A 19540-nucleotide genomic window follows, 5' to 3' on the forward strand; every position below is an offset into this window, starting at 1 on the left:
CAACACCTCATTAAATAAAATGTTGAGTTAAAATCTTCTTGAGCCCGAAACCTCTTCTTTGTATATGTAAAGTCTTCTATGAAGTCCTCGATTACTACAAAGAAGAAGAAAAAAACTCTCTTTGACCTTAACAAATACTTATAATGCATTTTTTTTTGAAAAGAAAAAAATGCATAATGTGGGTGGCAAAAATTATCTTTAGATGAATTTGTAAGAGTTTTATTTATAATGAAATTTTGGGTGATCAATGCTAAGTAATTATATGGAATATTTAAAAATCAAAAGCATCATTATATTCCTAGGAAAATATCATTATTCTTGAGGCTGATGTATTAGCTAAGCCAAATTAGTTTATTTTTTATTTTATTTTTCTGTTGGGTCCTGCATGCGAGGTCCGAATTATTGGTTGGTGTCACCGTGTTAGTGGTCGACGACACCATCGAAACCCCGAAAAGTCGGCGAAAGGTCGCCGACATTTAGTGGGGCGACTCTGTGAGAGTAGCTTGAAGAGAAGACGGTACACCATCGTAGACTGAGGGTCGCAAATTGAGAGAGAGAGGGAGAGATCGCAGACTGAGGTCATGCCGATGCAGGAGAAGAGTTGCAGGCTGCGGTGGAGGAGAACAGTTGGAAAGGGAGAGATCGCAGACTGAGGTAGTGAGGTCATGCGGGAGAAGAGTTGCAGCCCTTGCAGGCTAGCAGTGGTGGTGGTGAGAGAGAGAGAGAGAGAGAGAGAGAGAGAGGGGGTTTTGGATTAGTTTTGTTACCGGCGAATGGAGAGACGACCGGATATTCAGTCCGTCGAAAAATTGGAAGAGCTGCGGCTTGTATCAGTTATTTTCTTCCTCTCTTTCGGCGCTAGAACGCACCAGCTGACGGTTGTACTCATGCCGCCGGCGATAAAATCATTGATTTCGTCGACATTTCTCCGATTCGACAAAAAATCCCGATTTCCGGTGACATTTTGTATCTGTTGTTTCGATTGCAAGTTTTGTGTTGAACTTGGGCAACACGGCGATATATCGCCGAGTGCCAACATGAAATACTGTGCTTGCATGCCCAGTTCTTTCTAAATAATAATAATAAAAAAATTGCTAAACGCTAAATAACTATGTTTTTATTTATTTGAGATTCAATTTGAATCTAATCAAATGGGATTTTGTTTAGAAAAGGAGAATATTATTAGAGTTGGATAGAATTATTAGTTTATTATTATTACATAATTAGGTTTATATAGAGTGCATATGGACCACAAAGCTAAACAGCCGTTTTAGATGACAAAAGGAACTCGAGAGATGAGCTGAGCAGTATGACTCTCTTGTCTTCCGCCACGTCTTTGTGTTTGTCTCTTTTCGCCCATGTTCTTCTTCAATCGAGGATTCTAGTCTGTCTTCAATCTCCAACCCTTGCCCTTCCCATCGCCAATCTTGGTTTTATAAGAAGTTGATCTCTTAGGAATTCAGAATTGATGATCGCTCCAAGGAATAACACAATCTGAAAAGTTAGGTTCATTCAATTCCGATTCAAAAATTCCAGGTGTAGTCGAACTTGTCCCAATTTGACTTTTTTTTTTTGTAATGGGTTTGATCACAATTTATTTCTAGATTGGTGGGTTTTGTATTGTTTTCGGATCAAGGTAGGTCGGTGGGTTTTCGATCAGAGATCTGTTGAGTTCTATGATTATTTGGTTTCTACCCCAATGGTCTGTTCCCGCAGCTTGATTTCATTTTGCAAGTTTTCTGATCGCCCCATTGACATGGCTACAAACCCTTTTACAATTCCAAATCATCAACTCCAAAGAAACAGAAAGCAGCCAAATTCGATGAACCCTTTAAAGGTTCCGCCTTGCAATCAATCTCGAGCTGCAGCGATTGATGTGTTGATCTTCGTTGCTGTCATTGGTGCTTCTGGGTTTTTGGTATTTCCATATGTTAAACTATTCTGCTATGGCGTTTCTGTTGTTGTTGAGGCGATTCTTTCTGTAGTGAAAGACGAGGTATGTCGAGCTCCAATGGTCTATGCATCGATGGGGCTTAGCTTTTTCTTTGCAACATTGGGCATTTGGGGCATCACTAAATGGGCGAGAACTGGTAAGAAATGTAGAAACCCAAGCTGTCGCGGCCTCCGTAACTCGGTGGAGTTTGACATACAGATTGAGACTGAAGAGAATTTGAAGAATTCGAATACTTCCGTGAGTAAAGATAGTACTGTGCAGGGCCTGCTTGAATTTGTACAGGAACAGCATAAGGAATTAGAGAATGAATTAAGGAAGATGGCGCCTGCAAATGGGAGGGCTGTCATCGTTTTCCGTGCCAGATGCGGCTGCCCAATCGGTAGGATGGAAGTTCCGGGACCGAAGAAGCTCAGAAAGATCAAGAAGTAGAGGAAAAATTAATGGTCACTAATGAAGAGGAATTCGTATAGCAGATAGTTTTCAACCTGGAGAAAATACTGCTTGAATACTCAAGCTTTCCTGAACTATACTGTATTTAAATAAGTCAGATGCAAAATAAGCTTGTAAGGATTGTCCCTGGAAGTTTAATCTGAGCATTAGCTTCTTATCTTATCTGTCTAGTATTATAAGATGCATTTCTCTGAAACGGTAATTTCCTTTGAACTTTCATCAGGCACTTCATAATTGCAATTTTTTTCAGGCCGCTTGATTACTGGTTTTTCATGGGTTCTGTTTTTCTATGACTGTGCGGTTGGGGTGTTGCGGGGCCAAAGATATTTAAAGGAAGATAATATTTTGTTTGTATGGATGAGTGCTGAATGTTTATTTAGGTTTCTGATATCAGATTAGAATCATCTTAAATGCTTCAAAAGTGATGTTGCGAACAATGTTTTTGATGGTGATCAAGTCAATCTAGTCAAGGGCCCGGCCTCTGCTTATGATATTCTGATGTATCACCAAGAATTGTGCCTATGCTGTATACTGCACTGATGGATCTTTAGGGTTCCTAGGACTTCTCTAGTATATAAACTTCTAATCAATCCTTTGACCCCACTCCCAGTTGAAACTTCTAACAATTTCTGCTCTGCTCTCTTGCTTTACTTTTTATTTCTTTAAGGCTAATTTATCTTAAGAATCCGTTCTACTTAGTTAATAATCTTTAACCAGTCACTACCCTTTTGTGTATCTGCTTAACTTGGGTGGTCTTCATACAACTTGAAATGGATTCACCTCTATCTTTCTCTGTCTCTATGTGTGTGTTGCATGCATGTGTTTTGTGTGTGCTTAAGTGCATGCCATCTGTATTTGTCTTGGCTACGGTGGCTATATGGTTTGAAGTTGATTCTTTGCTTGTTATATTGTAAGTACTGGCTGTTTGAATGATCATGACCATAATATTCACTTCCAGCAATAAGTAGAAACTTTTCTTTTATATATGCTTGTGGATTTGTCTCAGGTAGATGTTTTCCCCCAAAGGACAACTGAACTAAGAGAATCTGGTCCGAGGTGACTGAAAGTGTGCCAACTATTCAATTGAGAAAGCATGAGAATAGCTTCCTAAGTTATACCTGAAGTTGGCAGGTGCCATTATTGATATCACTTTTATTTGCCCCTCGAATTTGAGTCTGATCTACTTTCAACAGATGATTCTCTGAAATTGTTATCCTCGACAGTTTACTCCCTTCAAAGACAGAATCTTTTCATGTTGGAATTGGGGATGAAAATCATAGCATAGCATTTAATTATCTCGTTCCGTTCAACTAATTCTTGATTCATTATTCCTACTTCACTTACAGACTGCTTCTTGTGCTGTGGACCCAGCACAAATACCAACTGCTAGTGATCCATATAATTTTATTTCTGATTCTTTTTGTTGTGGCTAAACTTATATTCTTTATGCTGTACTTTCTACTCAGGTTTTTGATACTTTGAATTTCCTGTAGACTACTGTTTCCAGGTTCTCAACTGCTCTTCATTCAGTTCTTGCATGAACCCAATATCAGTCTTGTCAGTCAATAGGAGTCTAGGTCTGGGTATAGCTTTTTAACAGAGAACTTCAAGTCCCACAACAATTTGGGTGCATATTCTAGCACTATTTTATTTTGCCCCTTCTGTCCTGGCCAAATTGTTGGGTCAAGAACAAACATGTTGAATTCTTATGGATGGTAGGCTATACCATGAAATGTGACACTCACTGTTTGATTGAAGGAGCAATTAACTCTACCTTGCCAACTGTATCCGCTTGCATGGTTTATGCAAGTGACCAGAAGCCTTCATTCCATATGAGCTCTGTAAAATATACAAGATGAATTATGTATCTTGGACCTGAAGGCCATTATTTAGAGTGTATCTGTGTAAATCCATATGAATCAGTAAGTTCAATCTGTAATGTTTTTGGTTGGTATGGAAGCATTCAGTAGATCATTGCCCAAAAAGCTGATTGACTTGAGACATGCTGAAATTATTGTCATTTTAACTTACTCTCCAATCATGATCATTATCATCTCTGCCGACAGTTTTAATTCTTAAACCAGGCCTTGTAAAGCGATTACTGCATAATTGTTGTATCTTGTATGGTGCTGGGAGCATTTATCCAGTGAACAGGCCTGACTGTTGAGATATAACTGAGCCTAACCAAGTATTGATTATCATGCTGTTGTGCATGTATTTTTTTTTCTTTTCTTCTTCTTGAGGCAGTTGCCATCCTGACTCTTGCCTTGTGGATCACGTTCTGTTGGAAACCATAGGGTCAAACCTGAAACTGGGTGTATGGTTGTATTATTTGCATCTATAGACAGCAATACGTTTTTTAACACCCCACATGCCTCTTTCTCTCTACAAGACGCAAAGCACATACAAGCACATAAAAGCATGCTTATTAGAAGTGACGCAATGCTTATGTCTTTATTAAGTAATAATGTAGTTGTATGCCATCCATTAAACTATAAATGATCTATTTGAATTATCTTGTGGTGCCTAGATCCTTTTTAATATCTCTTTTCCTGATTCCTGAAGCGACATTCTTTTCATCTTTCCATTGCTTTTGGGTTTTCTAATAGCTCCTCTAATGGGTCCCTTGGAGAATAATAATTGATGGGGTACCTTTGCTTCTTATGATTTTTGATTCTCTGGATTGCTTAGATGACTTTTGATTCACCAGACCTTCTCCTACTAACTAAAGTAACTGGGGGTCATCAGGCATCATCCCAGAATCTCCTTTACTTGTTTTGGAATATATTAAAGTTGAGAAAGAAGCTGCAAGTACAGCAGCCTGGTTAAAGAGAAAGGTACTGAAATTGCTTTCCTTTTCCATGTTTTCAAACCTTTGAGGGCCACAGCTATGTATTCTCTTCTTGGTCATCAGATTCCCATAATAATGAACTACAAATGAGGAATAACAAAACTACAAGGTGATTAGCTTTCATGGCCTCTATCAGTCAAATTCCTTTTCTGTGCCGACTTATTTCTCAACTTCAAACAGATAGAACTTTCTTGTGGAAGACTGAATTCAGGGGAGTGGCTCTAGAGAGTAGAGATCCAGCATCTAGTGTGACAACAAATTAGATGTTGAAGTTCTATGGCTGACCTACCTGTAGGCATTTTGATCTTACTGCTCTCAGTTTTGTTCTGACCACCAGTAAGAATGATTCATCCGACCACCAATAAGAATGTGATGAATCAGAGGGTTGGAAGTATTTGGCAAGGGTTTTCCTCAGAAGAGCAACATAAGAATGCAAATAAATCAAATGTATATACGTACACAAAGAATGAGTTCGCACCCCAGCTGAAATGCCCTGAGAAATTCTCTTACTGAGATGTCAATATCATGAGATCTTAATCATTCTTTAGTTTGATTGACTTAGATTTTCCAGAGTTGTTTTAGTAATTCTATAGATGATCTTTCACAGTTCACACCTTTGAATCTTTGAAAGTTGTTCCTCAATGCAGTCGACCAATTGAATGGTGTGTATGGCACTGAGATGGCAGCATTTTGGAGATCAATCATTGAGTTTTGATTCGAGCCATCAAAATGATGCCCGCAGCCCAACGAATATGAGATTGATCCTGATCTACTCAAACATTCTTTATTTGTTCTTTTTCCATTGTTGCTTTTCCTTTCTCTTGCTAAGGTATGGATTACAGGCTAAAAGCTAAGACTCCCTTCTGAGTACGTTACAGAATTTGCCTTTTTTTTTTTTTTTTTTGGTTGCTGTTGTTGTTGTTGCTAATATTGCTAATATTGAAACTTCATAACAGAATAGGTAGCTTTCATTAGCAGAACATGTAAGATCTTCTTTTAGGGGTGGGGGAGATGGACTCTGTTGCCTACCTTGAGTTAGAAGATTCTTATCAGTTCAAACAATTCTCTCTCTTTTTACATCAGATGTTGGGACCATTAGAAAGCCCCACTTTAACTGTTTTGTATTTTTGAGCAATTGAAGGTTAAAGTGATTCTAACGAGTTCAGCTCTTCTAGAGGAATCACAAAATCAATTACTTTTCCATTCACAGCAGAGTCGTAGAGAATACAAGAATTGGATCAATTCCATTATTTTTTGTTTCATCAAGATGTTCCTTTTCTTTTATTATTATTATCAATAGGGATGATGAGAGGCATTTTTTACCCGTTTCAGACAAATGGGTTTCTTAAATAAAACGAGTTCCTGGTTTTCAGTTTTTAGTTTTTAATTCCTTGCAGGCTTTCTCAATGGAGGATCTCTGCTCACAAGAATCTCTGTTTGTCCATAATTCTGTAGGCCATCTCTCTTGAGTGGAACGATTTTGTGCTATCTGGAGGCAATCATGCAGTTTCAAAGTTGATTGGGATTCCAATCTAGTTCTTTTTAAAATCTATTAAGCTTCATCAACTGTTCTCACTTTACCTAATATTTTTCCATTATCTATTCATGAATTAAAATAAGATAAGTTTTTGTCTTTAAGATCTAGGACTAGATTCTTTGATTCCCTCCCCTAGAAAGAACAAAAAGAATCTGCCACCCACTCCGCAATGCACATCTTCCTTTGGAAAGAAGGGGGAAGGGGTATGAAGGAAGGAAAGGAGGAAAAACTGACGGATTTAAGCTTTCAGATACCTGAAAGAGAGAAAAATAAAAGGGAAAGAAAATCAATTAAAGTATTCCCATTAATTTTCTTCAATGCTTCTCTCTGGAAAAAAGTTGAACCCATTATTTATCATGGTGGGGCTACCTAATGAAGCAGAGAATCGAGCAAAGAGAGTAAAAGGAGAAGTGGGAAAACAGCAAGAACATAAAACAACCCAGACACTTTTCCTCTTTTCTCTCCTTTTGAGACTAAATTGAAACTGTACTACTTTCTCTGTTTCTGCTGCCTCAGAGATTCTCTCCTCCTCTTTCAAGTCCAAAAGGAAAAGAAAATTGAGGAGGAAAAGAAAAAAAAGATGACATGGAATGGAAGATGGAGAGAGAAATAAAAGGAAGAGGGAGTCCCAGCTCATTGCATATATTCTCTTCTACATAACCCCACTTATGTTTCCAGATATGGAGGGGGGGAACAAAGGGTCAGAGACACCCAACCCAAATTATAAAGAGAACTACAGCTTCCATACGTTGAAGCAAAGTTGCAGGAATCAAAAACCCATGTAAATTTTCAGTCTTCAGAGTGGCTCTGATTCAAAAAACCAAAATGGGTCTGCAGAGAATGCAAAACCAAGATATGGGTTTAGTTCTGTCTACTGATGCAAAGCCTAGGCTTAAATGGACTCCAGAGCTTCATCAGCGATTCATTCGAAGCAGTTACTCAACTTGGTGGAGCAGAAAGTATGTAATAAATTTCTTTATCCAATTAATTTGTTTAAGATCATGCAACTGTTGGATGAATTATATAACTTCTTTTTGTTCTTCTCATGTGGGCAGAAGCGACACCTAAGACTCTGATGAGGTTGATGTGTATCCCTGGGCTTACATTGTATCATCTAAAGAGTCACTTACAGGCATTTTCTCTTCCTGGGTTTCTGTGATTTTCGCCTAAAGTCCATAATTGAAGATAAGCACTTATTGAATATTCTTATTGGTTATTGCAGAAATACAGGCTTGGGAAGAATCAGCAGTCAGAGACTAGTAGTGACAATAACCAAGAAGGTGAGATTACTGACTCAGAAAACATAAATAATCCCCTCAACATGTCTCCTGTTGGATGCTTTATGGGCTTCTATTACAGATATTGCAGAGGTAGAATGCAGAGAAGCTGAGATTCGGAGTGGCCAGACCAGCAGAGAAGTAATCTGTAGAAACAACAATAATCAGATCAATGAGTAAGGACTGAGATATACCTCTTTCTCCTTTCTACTAGTTGGGTTATTGGTGGGGAGATATTAATGAGAAAAGTGGCAGCTCATTAAAGAATGTGTTTCTCAGGAGTTTACAGATAGCACAGGCTCTGCAGATGCAAATGGAAGTGCAAAAGAAACTTAATGAACAGGTCGAGGTAGGACATCGATCCATTATTGTACCAGTACCACCTCCATTATGGTTTTAGGTGCCCAGCTAACCACAATCCTAGTGTTTCAGGTGCAGAGACATTTGCAGCTGAGAATTGAAGCTCAAGGGAAGTACTTACAATCAGTATTAAAGAAAGCACAAGAAACACTAGCAGGTTATAGTTCTTCAGCGGGAATTGAAGCTGCCAAAGCAGAACTCTGTCAATTGGTCTCTATGGTGAACTCCAGATGCCCAAGTCCTCCTTCATTTTCAGAGTTAACAGAAACAGGGGTCGGTTTAAGCCCTCAAAACTCAAGGAAGAGACCAATGAGATTCATAGACTGTTCCATGGATTGTTCATCAACATCCTCTGAAAGTTCAGCAAGAAGAGATGAAAAACTTAAAAGGGTTGATGATGGAGATGTCCATGGCTCCAAGGAGCCTTCTGTTCTTCCATCAATGGAGATGAACACAGATGGACATGAGCCCAGATCAGATCAGCTTGGTGAACAAAAGAGAAACGGAAGTACCATTTCTGATGACAATTGTGTTGATAAGCCATCAACAAAAAGAATATCAACCCATAAAGAGAGGCCTCCTAAAACCTTTAGGGACTTAAGATTTCCACAGGAGCTTGATCTGAACAGTCAGTATCAGATTGAGATGGAATCAAGCTGCCGTGAGCTTGACCTCAACTACAAGGAACCAGAGCCAAGTATTTAAGTATTTGATGCACTTAGGCTCCTACTTTATTCTCTGAACAGTGAAGATAAACATTACTGGGGTATGAGCTCATATAGTTTACAATTTATACTCCAGGGATTGTATAGCCAGGTGGTCTTTGGCTCATAAAATACTCAATAGTGTTCATGTAAGTATTTCCAATTCATACACATTGTGTGTTTGAGCCCCACTATATATAATATAGGGATGAAGAAGCTTTTGTCATCTTATCTAGTGAAAATATATTTATTTTCGAGAACAGTAAGGTTGTTCCATCATGATCAAAAGATTCTGGGTTTAAGGACTAAAGTTACATAAATTATAATCTCTCGAGACCCTGAATTAACAGGAATGCCAAGTATTTATCAACCACTTAGGAAACCAATAAATTTCAGATTTTTAGATAATTAATAAATATGATATTAGATAATTTGATATAAAAGCTACTTATGTCCATCAAAAGAAGAAATATTCAGGCTCAACTTGTTTTCTTATGGTTAGGTATATCATTAAACTATATTATCTCTTATTATATTTATTTTTTGATATTTAATTTTATATATCCTCCCATCACCCTCAGTGTTGCTTTATTAGGTAACTATCAATTTAGTGCAAAAGATAAGAACCATGCAATTCTCACCCCCAAAAAAATTAAAAAAAATAAAAATAAATAAAAATAAAAAGATAAGAATCATGCAGTCATTGTCGGTTGGATAGATCAATTTCCAGTTATTCAAATTTCAATTAATTGATGATCTAATTCTGTGGACAGCTTTCTCAGCTTTCTCATCTAATGTTTTGTCTGTGCACTTGGTAAATTTTTTGTTATTATGCCAAAGAAAAGTAGGTGGAAGCAGGAAAGATACAAAATGCACCGGTGAGATATAGTTAGAATTGGTTCTCCATGTCCCAAGTAAAACTTATAATTAAAGAATTAATCTATGTGTATTATTTTTACAAGAAAATTAATATTTTAGAATGAGGGAATTTGTTACATCAATGTTTATTTAAATTTGAAAACTCTATACTTTCTCAACCTAATTGTAAAGAGTCCTATCTCAACTACTAGAGACTATGTAAAGAGTCATATCTCTATAAAACACCTGAGTTAACCTTTATAAATAAAATTACTTACCTTATTGGTAAGTAATACAATTTCAAACTAATACAAATTCTTTCATAGTACCAGATTTAGTGAAGATCCAATAAAATTTCTTCTACAAAACTCCTCCCTACTTGCCTACGAATCTCATCTCATGGCTACAACACCTGCAATTACAACACCCTTTTCCTTACCTATCTATCAAACTTGGTTTCTGTTAAGCTCGATGGCTCCAATTACTTGCCATGGAAAGAACAACTCGAATCCATCTTCAATAGTTCTGATCTAATGAGATACCTTGATGGAGCTCTTGTCACTTCACTTATAACCATCATAGCCGAAAACAACACCACTCCCAACCCTGAATGCCTTGCTTGGCGGAAATCAAATCACTTTGTTAGGGCTTGCATCACTGCAACTCTAATTGAATCTCTTTCCTCACACATACTTAGCCTCAAAACTACAAAACACGTCTGGGATTTTCTAGATGGACTGTTTCAACAACAATCCATAGCAAATCATACCGTTCTTCGCAATGAATTATAGACAATCACCAAAGCCAACCTCTCTATTATAGATTACCTTCACTGGATCAAATCCATAACAGAGTCCTTAGCAGCCATCAATGATCGAGTGACAGATCTAAGTATGGTAGCTTTCACATTGAATGGTTGAGGTGATAATTATACAAATTTCATTATCACAATCCAAAACATATCCTATCCCATCACTTTTGTTGATCAATGAGCTAGACTCCTCACCCATGAACAACGACTAAGTCATGGTTATGGGAATCGATCACCTATTCTACCTGTTCCACAATCTCTAACAGCCCTTCAAAACATTGAGTCTCCCACACCCAATAAACCACGTCCATCACCAAACACTATCTTCCCAAAACCCCAACCTTCAAAACCAAGCTTTAGACCCCGTTTTCAAGCAAACTAACGTTCTTTTTAGCAGGTACCTCAACAACAACCCAAAAAAATGCTACTTCAGATACCTTCAAAGCTGAAACAATGGTACTCCCACCACCGAATTCATATGCTGATGTTCATATTTAGCAACACCAATTGCCTCAACAAATGGATCCTCAATGGATCTCCGATTCACAAGCAACATCACATATGACTTTTGATCCATCATTACTCCAACACTCCACCAACTATTCAGGAGATGCACAAGTTTCTGTTGGGGATGGTAAGAAGCTTTCTATTACTTATATTGGCTCTTCCACTTTGAAACTCCTTTTAAATTCCTTATCTTTAAATAATGTGTTAGTTGAAAAAATAATGTTTCTATTGGATTTTTCCCATGACATTCTTGTTTTAAGGATTTGAAGTCAGGCATAACACTTTTGAAAGGACCAACTAAATATAATCTCTATATAGTACCGGCCCAAGTTGTGCCTCCTTTGACTCTTTATGGGAACAATATTCACTAGAGATCTGACATCGTCGGTTTGGCCATCCATCGTCCATCATTTTAGGTCATTTACATTCTTCTAATTTACTTCAATAATTTCATTGCTTTAAATCTCATAATTTTTGTGATGCACGTCAATTAGAAAAACACCACAAGCTAGTTTTTCATGTTTCTATGATTAAAGCTATAGATTCATTGCATTTGATACATTATGATTTGTAGGGTCCTACCAAGACACTTTCTAGTAGTGATTATTCCTCTTGTATAATTTTTATTGATGACTACAATCGTTACACATGGTTTTATCCACATAATAAAAATTAAATGCCATTGCTTGCTTTAAATATTTCAAAAACATGGCTGAAAATATTTTCTCTCACCACATTGAGAGAGCTTACAAAAAGAGCTTTAAGTATTTTCAATGTGATGGAGCCAATGAACTTACAAAAAGAGCTTTCAAAATTTTCTTGATGAATGTGGACTCTTTCTAGAATTACATGTCTACACACCCCTAAATGGAATGAAGTTTCTAAAAAGAAACATGGACATATAACGGAGATGGACTTGACTCTTTTATTTCAAGCAAAGATGCTGTCAAAAATATTGGTCAGAAGCCACAACTGCTATCTACTTAATAAATAGGTTACCCACACTTGTATTACAAGGTCAATTGTCTCATCAAATGTTGTTCGAAATTTTGCCAGACTATAATCACTTGAGAACTTTTGGATGTGTATGTTACCTTAATCTCAAACCATAGAAAAGACAAGTTGTCCCCAAAGTCTATTGAGTGCATCTTCTTTGGATATAGCCAATACCATAAAGGATATTGGTATTTAGATAAAACAACAAGTAGAGTGTACATTTATCATTATATTACTTTCAATGAGACTCAGTTTCCTTTTGCGTCATCACCACCCATTCAAACACTAGCACCTCCACGTCCTAGCATCTTTCTAACTTTTTAACTACAAACTCCCCCACTACAACCCTCTCAATCCACGCCTCCATCATCCTCATCTACCACCCCACCCTTTACTAATAATAATAGACCAAGTCCAACACCCACCTCATCCCCAATGACCGAATTAGCCCTCCCCCTCCCATCCACCTCCCACCCAACACCCACACCCGATCCCATCCCATCCCCTACAACAAAAACCTGAAACCCAACCCATCCTTACAATTCCTACAAATGCCTGCACTATGACTACAAGAAGCAAAATCGACCATAGTAAACTTAAAATGCCTATGTCTCTTGTGACAACAAGGCATCCCATATCCCATGCATTTCGATGGTCTCTGAGCTCAATACCTATATAACAAAAAACATTCCAAACAACAACCAAGGACAAAAGATGGGTCTCCTCTAAGCAAGAAGAATACAATGCGTTGATGCACACCAATTCTTGGACTTTGGTGCCTTATCAACAAAGTAAGAATCTATTTGTTTGTAAATGAATATATCTCATCTGAACAAAGAGTGATGGACTTATTGAAAGCTATAAAGCAAGGTTAGTTGCAAAGGGATACAACCAACAGCCTTGTCATGATACATTCAGTTCTATTGTAAAGCCAACTACAATCCGAATTGTATTGACCTTAGCAGTTTCCAACTCTTCACCAATTTACCAATTGGATGTTAAAAAATGCGTTTTTCAATGACACACTCACAAAAGATATATACATGGAACAACCTCAAGGACTCATTTCAACTAACAATCCAAACCATGTTTGCCACATGAAAAATGTTTTATATGGACTTTGCCAAGCACCTCGTGCCCGATTCCAATGTTTCACATATTGCTTGGTTCAGGAAGGCTTCCGTCAAAGTTTAGTTGATACATCCATGTTCAAGCTCAAGACTTCCTATGGATTAATTATGCTACTATTATATGTGGATGATATCATCCTAATAGGGGAGCATCTCACTACAGTACATACCATCATCCAAAGACTTAATAAGGAGTTTGTTATGACTAACATAGGCCCATTACACTATTTTTTGGGTATTGAGGCAGTGTGATTCCTCTAACATCTTATTGACTCAAAACAAATACTCCTTGGATCTTCTTCAAAACACTGGAATGGAATCTGCAAAACCTTATACCACTCCTATTGCTTTTGGATCCAAAATATCTGCAACAACTCGTGAACCATTGCTAAATCCCATTGAATATCAAAGAAATACTCGGTGCATTGCAATACATAACACTAACCAGGCCAGATATTTATTATGCAGTCAACCAAGTATGCTAATTTATTCACCAATTGACAAATGATAATCTCCAAGCTACCAAAAGAATTCTAAAGTATATTAAGCATACAATAAGGGTTAGAGCTCTTCTGAAACCTACATAATTTAATCTTATGGTAGCTTACTCAGATGCAGACTGGGCATGATGTCCAAATACACGCCAATCCACTGGAGGTTTTTGTACATTTTTGGGCTATAATTTGATTTCATGGTCTTCCAAGAAACAACTAACAATATCATGTTCTAATGCTGAAGTAAAATACAAAACCCTAGCCATGACAACTACTAAAATTCTCTAGCTATCCTATCTACAATGAGATCTCAATGTCCAGGTTCCCAAGCCATTTTTGATCTATTGTGATAACATCTCAACCACTCAAATGTCTACAAATCCAATGATGCATGCTAAGACGAATCACACAGATGTTGACTACCACTTTCTCAAAGACCTAGTACTCAATAACACTCTCAAGGTTCAATGCATGCGATTATATAAGGACATAGCAGATATCTTTACAAAAGAATTGACAAAACAAAATTTTCTAGAGCATCAATCCAAACTACTGTGAGAATATCCCCCCGCCCAATAGTTTGAGAGAGAATGATAGAGAGTCCAATGAAAGTTAAGGACTTTAAATATTTAAATTTCAAATTTTAAAATTTAAATTCAAAATTTAAAATTCTATACTTTCTCAACCTAATTATAAAAAATCATACCGCAATTACTTGTGATTGTTGTAAAGAATCATATCTTTATAGAACACATGAATTACTTCTATAAATAAAATTACTTATCTCATTAGTAAATAATAACCAAATACAAATGATGGAAGTAGATGAACTTGTTGGAATCCGATTTAAGCTTCTTTACTAAATTTTCCAGGACGACCTACAACTTCTTTTTTTTTTTTTTGGGTTTTTCAAGAAAGTAGAGTTTTATGCACTTTATTAAATTGTTTTTGGTGTTTTCTTTTCTCCTCTTTTCTTTGGTTGCATATCAAAAGGTGTACGACCATAGCTTTCAAGGTAGAGCGAAATACTAACAATATATTTTTTTTTTTTTTGGTAAAAACGAAATACAACTATTAAAGGGTATGGCTTTCCTTATCATGAACATCCTCTTCTTTCTGTTGTATGTTGCATTTAAGTGCAACATGTAATTTCCTATGGATTTTTCTGATTGTTACATATTATGTTTTGCTTCTATCTTCTTCACATCAATATACTAATCTTTGTGTTGCAGCTAAACCTTCAGATTTGGTTTCAATGGGTGCATGTAAAAAATTTAAACCAAGAAACAGTTCCTGACCCAGTTTTTTGTTCAACCCTTTTCCTGCAAAATTTTTGGGCAAGATTTTAATGCATTTCATTGGCTTCAAACAAGTGGGGAAGATTGATATATAACTCTAGATTTCGTGTTTTTGCTTATGGTTAAACCAGCAAGTGAGGACATCTAAATAAAATCCACTGACCCAACATCCAATGTTCTTTCTTGAAGAGAGATGACACCATCAAGCTTGAGGAAGATTAATACACCAGGAAATCTACAAGGCTACAACCATTTTGAGCATTGAAAAGCAAGCTTGATAGAGATCCTCTAGCTTGAATTGTTGCATAGTTTGGCCTCTTAAATTAAATCAAAACCCCATGAACTGATTCTACTGGTGCAGACATCCTGCTTTCTAAGTATCACTTTCCCATTCAGGTTCCCACCCACCACTGCAAATGTATCATTTCTTTCAAACCCATCACAGGAACAACGAGAGAATAACGACAAACACAAAAATTATGAACTGCCCACATGAAGATTCCACACCAATTTAAAAAAAATTTGATTGAAAATCCTGCCCTAACCCCTTATTCCTGTACATCAAAAGATGAAAATTAAGGAAAGAAAAGGAATAACTTCCAAGAAAATTCATGGATGACTCCCTTGTGAAGGTTCAAAAGACTCAGTTGCAGGAATTGTTGAATCCCTATTACCAGATCCAATATTATCAGAGACAGAGAAAGTGACCCAAATCTGTCCTCTCTCAGCTCTCCTCTCTCTCCCTGATTCATCTTCACCATCAGCACGGCTTCTCTTCCTACACTCCTCTTCCTCCATCGGCATCTGAAACCTGCAAAGAGGGCAAGATCCGTGCAACTCTAGCCACTTCTCTATACAACCAGAATGAAATCTGTGCTTACAAGGCATCTCACTCACTACCTCACCCATCTCCCACCCATCCAAACAGATCGTACACTCCTTACCCAAATCTTGTTGGGTAATTTCTACCTTGGGCATCGCCTCTATTGAAGCCTTAGACGCCGGAGGAAGCCCTTCTTTGCTCATCGCTTCTCGAAGCAGAGCTTCCAAACTCCTACTTCCATTGATCACAATCATGCTTTGGGTAATAGGGTTTATCAGAATTATACGATCCATATTACGTTCACCAGTTTGTTGATCCGAATCAGTACTCTCTGGTTCTCTTCTTGGAGAACCAGTCATACCCATAATTAATGGCAGAAGCAGAGACAAATTCCTGTTTCTCGTACTTGGTAGCTGCTCGTTCAGCGACGATTCCTCACTTGGGTTAGCCGCCATTGATAAGCTTTTGGAACTGAACAAATAGAATCAGAGAGAGAGAGATGGGTAATCAATATCTTACACGAGTAACAGAGAATATATTTATACAAACGCCCACAGAAGAGAACTGGAACCAGAAGACTGGTAAAATCAATAAAAAAACACCCACAGAAATAAGAACTTGAACTAGATTATTGTGGAAACATCTAGAATCGCGAAATAGAAAGATCTAGAAGGTTTATCTGATCTGCAAGACTGCAACTGAGTTACTAATTCAGTTCTTTTTTTTTTAATCAACTGAGTTACTAATTCACATCAGGATTTATCCGTTGAAGGGAATCGAACAAGGACAAGTGCATCCTGCTCGCCTTATGTAATCTACGACATCGGCATGGCGTCTTTTTTTTTTTTTTTTTGGTAGAAAATCCATGAAATAATCACCAAGAGGAAAATAACCCTATAATTTCTTTGTTCATCTTGAATATTGTATTTTTTTTTAGGTAACGTACAAAGAAAAGAGTTTTAAAAAGATAAGAAAGTTGGCAGGAAAATCTGGACATGATGAGCTGTAAGTCATATAAGATGAAACGGTGGCGACCCTAACAAGTACACCTCAAAGCCAACTTAATCATTGCGTGAGCTGACCAAAGGGGATGCTTAAATCTTATCCAAAAAAAAAAAAAAAAAATGAAAATCTCACATAGTTTTGGCATATATTGAAGGTGCCATGGAAACCTTTTTGTTAGCAGTTTACTTGTACTCAAAGATCAATCCATTTGGAGCAGGAGTTTTCTCCTCCCTAACCCTTCTAGGATTAATCAAGATTTCAGAAGGGAAGGCACACATAAACCAAAACAGAAAGAAAACACACAGTAGATAGTATTCAAAGGCAAATCTCATCTTTATACTAGTTGAGAACTATCACGGAAACACATTGTTCTATCTTAACAATTAGATAATCCGTTATCCAGACTCGTAAGGAGAAATGACAAAAGAGTTGATAAAAACTCGAAGTACTCAACATTGCCAAGAAGCGAGGCTAAAAGAGGAAATATGGAGCTCTCCCGGGAGACCCGAGACTCCAATGAAGGACAAGTAAGCTTGTTGCCTTTTAAGATTTTACTCTTAAGCTCTGCATGATTCATGATCAAATATTTTTATAAAAATGATTGATTCGTATATAATTTGAAGACTTTTATTTTATTTTCATTACACATGATGATTTGACCACCGAAAGCATTGAGCATGCCCTGAAGAAAAGAAAAAACCCTAGCAATATGATGAGAGTAGAGAAGCCTCCTCATTACCAATTATCAAAATATAATCGCTGTAATATTGAAAATCATCTTCAAATTTGAAATAGACTTTTCAAACAACTTTTGAATTGTTGAAAAGCGTTTTTGGCCAGTGTAATTATCTTTTCTTATCTTTCTAGTTCTGATTTATGGGTATTGATGTAAATTTACCTTTTTCAAGACAGTCATGTCCTTTGCAAGTTAATTCTTTTTCACCATCATGACAACATTCGATCGCAAGCCTGTGTGATCCACCCAAAAGGTTTTCCTCATCAGCAAAATAGGTAATCATCCCCTCATGCATATGTTCTGTTCCAAACAAGCTTTCAGCAACTGCAAAAATCCTAACCACTTGTTCAGAAGATAAATGGCTCGTTAACAATGACCAACACTTCTTAGCGAAAAATATTCACAACAAACACACTTATTGGTGTAAGAAAACAGTGAGGAAAAATACAAAAGAATCCCGGGAAATATTTGATACAGTCGAACATTAATAAATTAAACTACCCATAACATGAGAAATGGAAAACATATAACTCAGCACCACCACTCAGCCGAAATTTTTAGGTTTCAGTTCGGTGCAAACAACTATGTATAGAACGCACTCCTTTTCTGATCAAATTTTAAACAAGAACCTGTCGACAGGAGTCCTGCAAAGCCCTTTGACAAACTACCTTCAACTGCACATTGAGAGTTACTGCTTGATGAGCCTAGAGAACAATTATTCTTAACAATTTCCATGCAGTCATCTGCATCGTTTCCTGGTGGATCATCTTCCCAATTTGCAGGTGTATCTAATATGGAAGTTCTGTTCCTCTTAGAATAATTCGATGAATGCTTCGTATTTGAAGAGTTTAAGCTGATATACTCCGGAGCATCTTCCTGCTGATCAAAGTCCATAAATGACTTCCTCTTTAACCCTGCAAATACTTTGAGGCCTGCCACTCATGCACACACGCACACACCAATAAAAATGCATACAAACTACACTGTATACACAAGAAAAAGATGCAAAGAACGAATTCACACTTCAAAGGGAAAAAGAGAGGCTAGCATACCATGTAGAGAATCATCAGAAATGCATGCTTGAGCTTCTGTATCACCACAGTTACAACCAACGCTAAGAGAGCAGCAACCGTTTGATGGTATGATACTACAATCAACCAATTTGTGGAAAATGTCAAACTTGGACCAAATAAAATAAAGTTCCAGAAGTCACTTGGTTGACACGCCCTTCCCACGAGATAAGATATAATACTCAAAAAGTATAAATCGAACATGGGAAAGGTTTCTCCTGAGTAAACAACATAGGTGCAGCAAAAGAATATTACACATTGGAGAGCAGTGAAACCATTTCATCGGAAGCAGACAGACAATCTAAGATGGGGAAAAACTCATTACAGTTTATTCTTTTTCTTTTCAGAACTTCTACGCTCTCCCTCGTAAAACTCAGATTACTGTAGCACCACACGATTGACCACTATTCCTCTTCTTGGTGTGAATCTGAGTTCATAAGCCATTGAAGAGAATCCCAAGTCATTCTCCCAAAATTAAAACTTAAAAGTATTTTAAATACTTAATACCTACAAACTCAAATGTCCACCAATTCCATTCACAACTAGAGAAGGAACAATAAAGGCCTAGTATCCTCCGTGCAATCCTTGTAAGCTCAAAAGAATTTCCCCCATGTGTATCCCACCGAGAAACTATACTATAAAAAAATAGATTAATATATGAACTAGAATGACAAAAAAA

At 37.1% G+C, this 19540-nt stretch overlaps 4 protein-coding genes across 4 annotated transcripts in view; 2 read left to right on the forward strand and 2 right to left on the reverse strand.

The window, feature by feature from the left end:
• The first annotated feature begins 1278 nt into the window (after window positions 1-1278).
• On the forward strand, window positions 1279-6146 carry LOC149006696 (uncharacterized). Its single transcript, XM_089165654.1, has one exon. It carries the CDS (start codon window positions 1700-1702, stop codon window positions 2381-2383), a length of 684 nt encoding a protein of 227 aa, XP_089021780.1. The 5' UTR covers window positions 1279-1699; the 3' UTR covers window positions 2384-6146.
• A 588-nt stretch (window positions 6147-6734) lies between these two features.
• On the forward strand, window positions 6735-9500 carry LOC149006697 (myb family transcription factor PHL8-like). The gene is given in 7 exon segments (XM_089165655.1): window positions 6735-7719; window positions 7721-7751; window positions 7848-7924; window positions 8015-8072; window positions 8152-8245; window positions 8349-8418; window positions 8502-9500. Coding segments are annotated over 7 exon segments (1065 nt in total). The 5' UTR covers window positions 6735-7617; the 3' UTR covers window positions 9135-9500.
• A 5606-nt stretch (window positions 9501-15106) lies between these two features.
• LOC149006698 (E3 ubiquitin-protein ligase MPSR1-like) lies at window positions 15107-16837 on the reverse strand. Its single transcript, XM_089166147.1, has one exon. It carries the CDS (start codon window positions 16503-16505, stop codon window positions 15837-15839), a length of 669 nt encoding a protein of 222 aa, XP_089022273.1. The 5' UTR covers window positions 16506-16837; the 3' UTR covers window positions 15107-15836.
• Window positions 16838-17581: 744 nt separating this feature from the next.
• The window catches only part of AAR3 (defective in cullin neddylation protein (DUF298)), a 38371-nt gene continuing 36412 nt past the window's right edge, over window positions 17582-19540 (reverse strand). The window contains exons 8-9 of the mRNA XM_089166790.1: window positions 18844-18938; window positions 17582-18723 (exon numbers count right to left, since the gene is read on the reverse strand). Of these exons, the coding sequence (XP_089022916.1) occupies window positions 18374-18723; window positions 18844-18938 (445 nt within the window). The 3' untranslated portion in view covers window positions 17582-18373. The remainder of the gene's footprint in view (window positions 18724-18843; window positions 18939-19540) is intronic.

The sequence above is a fragment of the Hakea prostrata genome, chromosome 8, assembly GCF_041222555.1.
Source record: "Hakea prostrata isolate BN-2017 chromosome 8, UWA_Hpros_2, whole genome shotgun sequence".
Lineage (NCBI taxonomy): Eukaryota > Viridiplantae > Streptophyta > Magnoliopsida > Proteales > Proteaceae > Hakea > Hakea prostrata.

What these genes read in the sequence shown, in the direction of transcription:
- LOC149006698 (XM_089166147.1), bottom strand. Translation starts at nt 16,505, where the DNA reads ATGGCGGCTAACCCAAGTGAGGAATCGTCGCTGAACGAGCAGCTACCA.
- LOC149006696 (XM_089165654.1), top strand. Translation starts at nt 1,700, where the DNA reads ATGGTCTGTTCCCGCAGCTTGATTTCATTTTGCAAGTTTTCTGATCGC.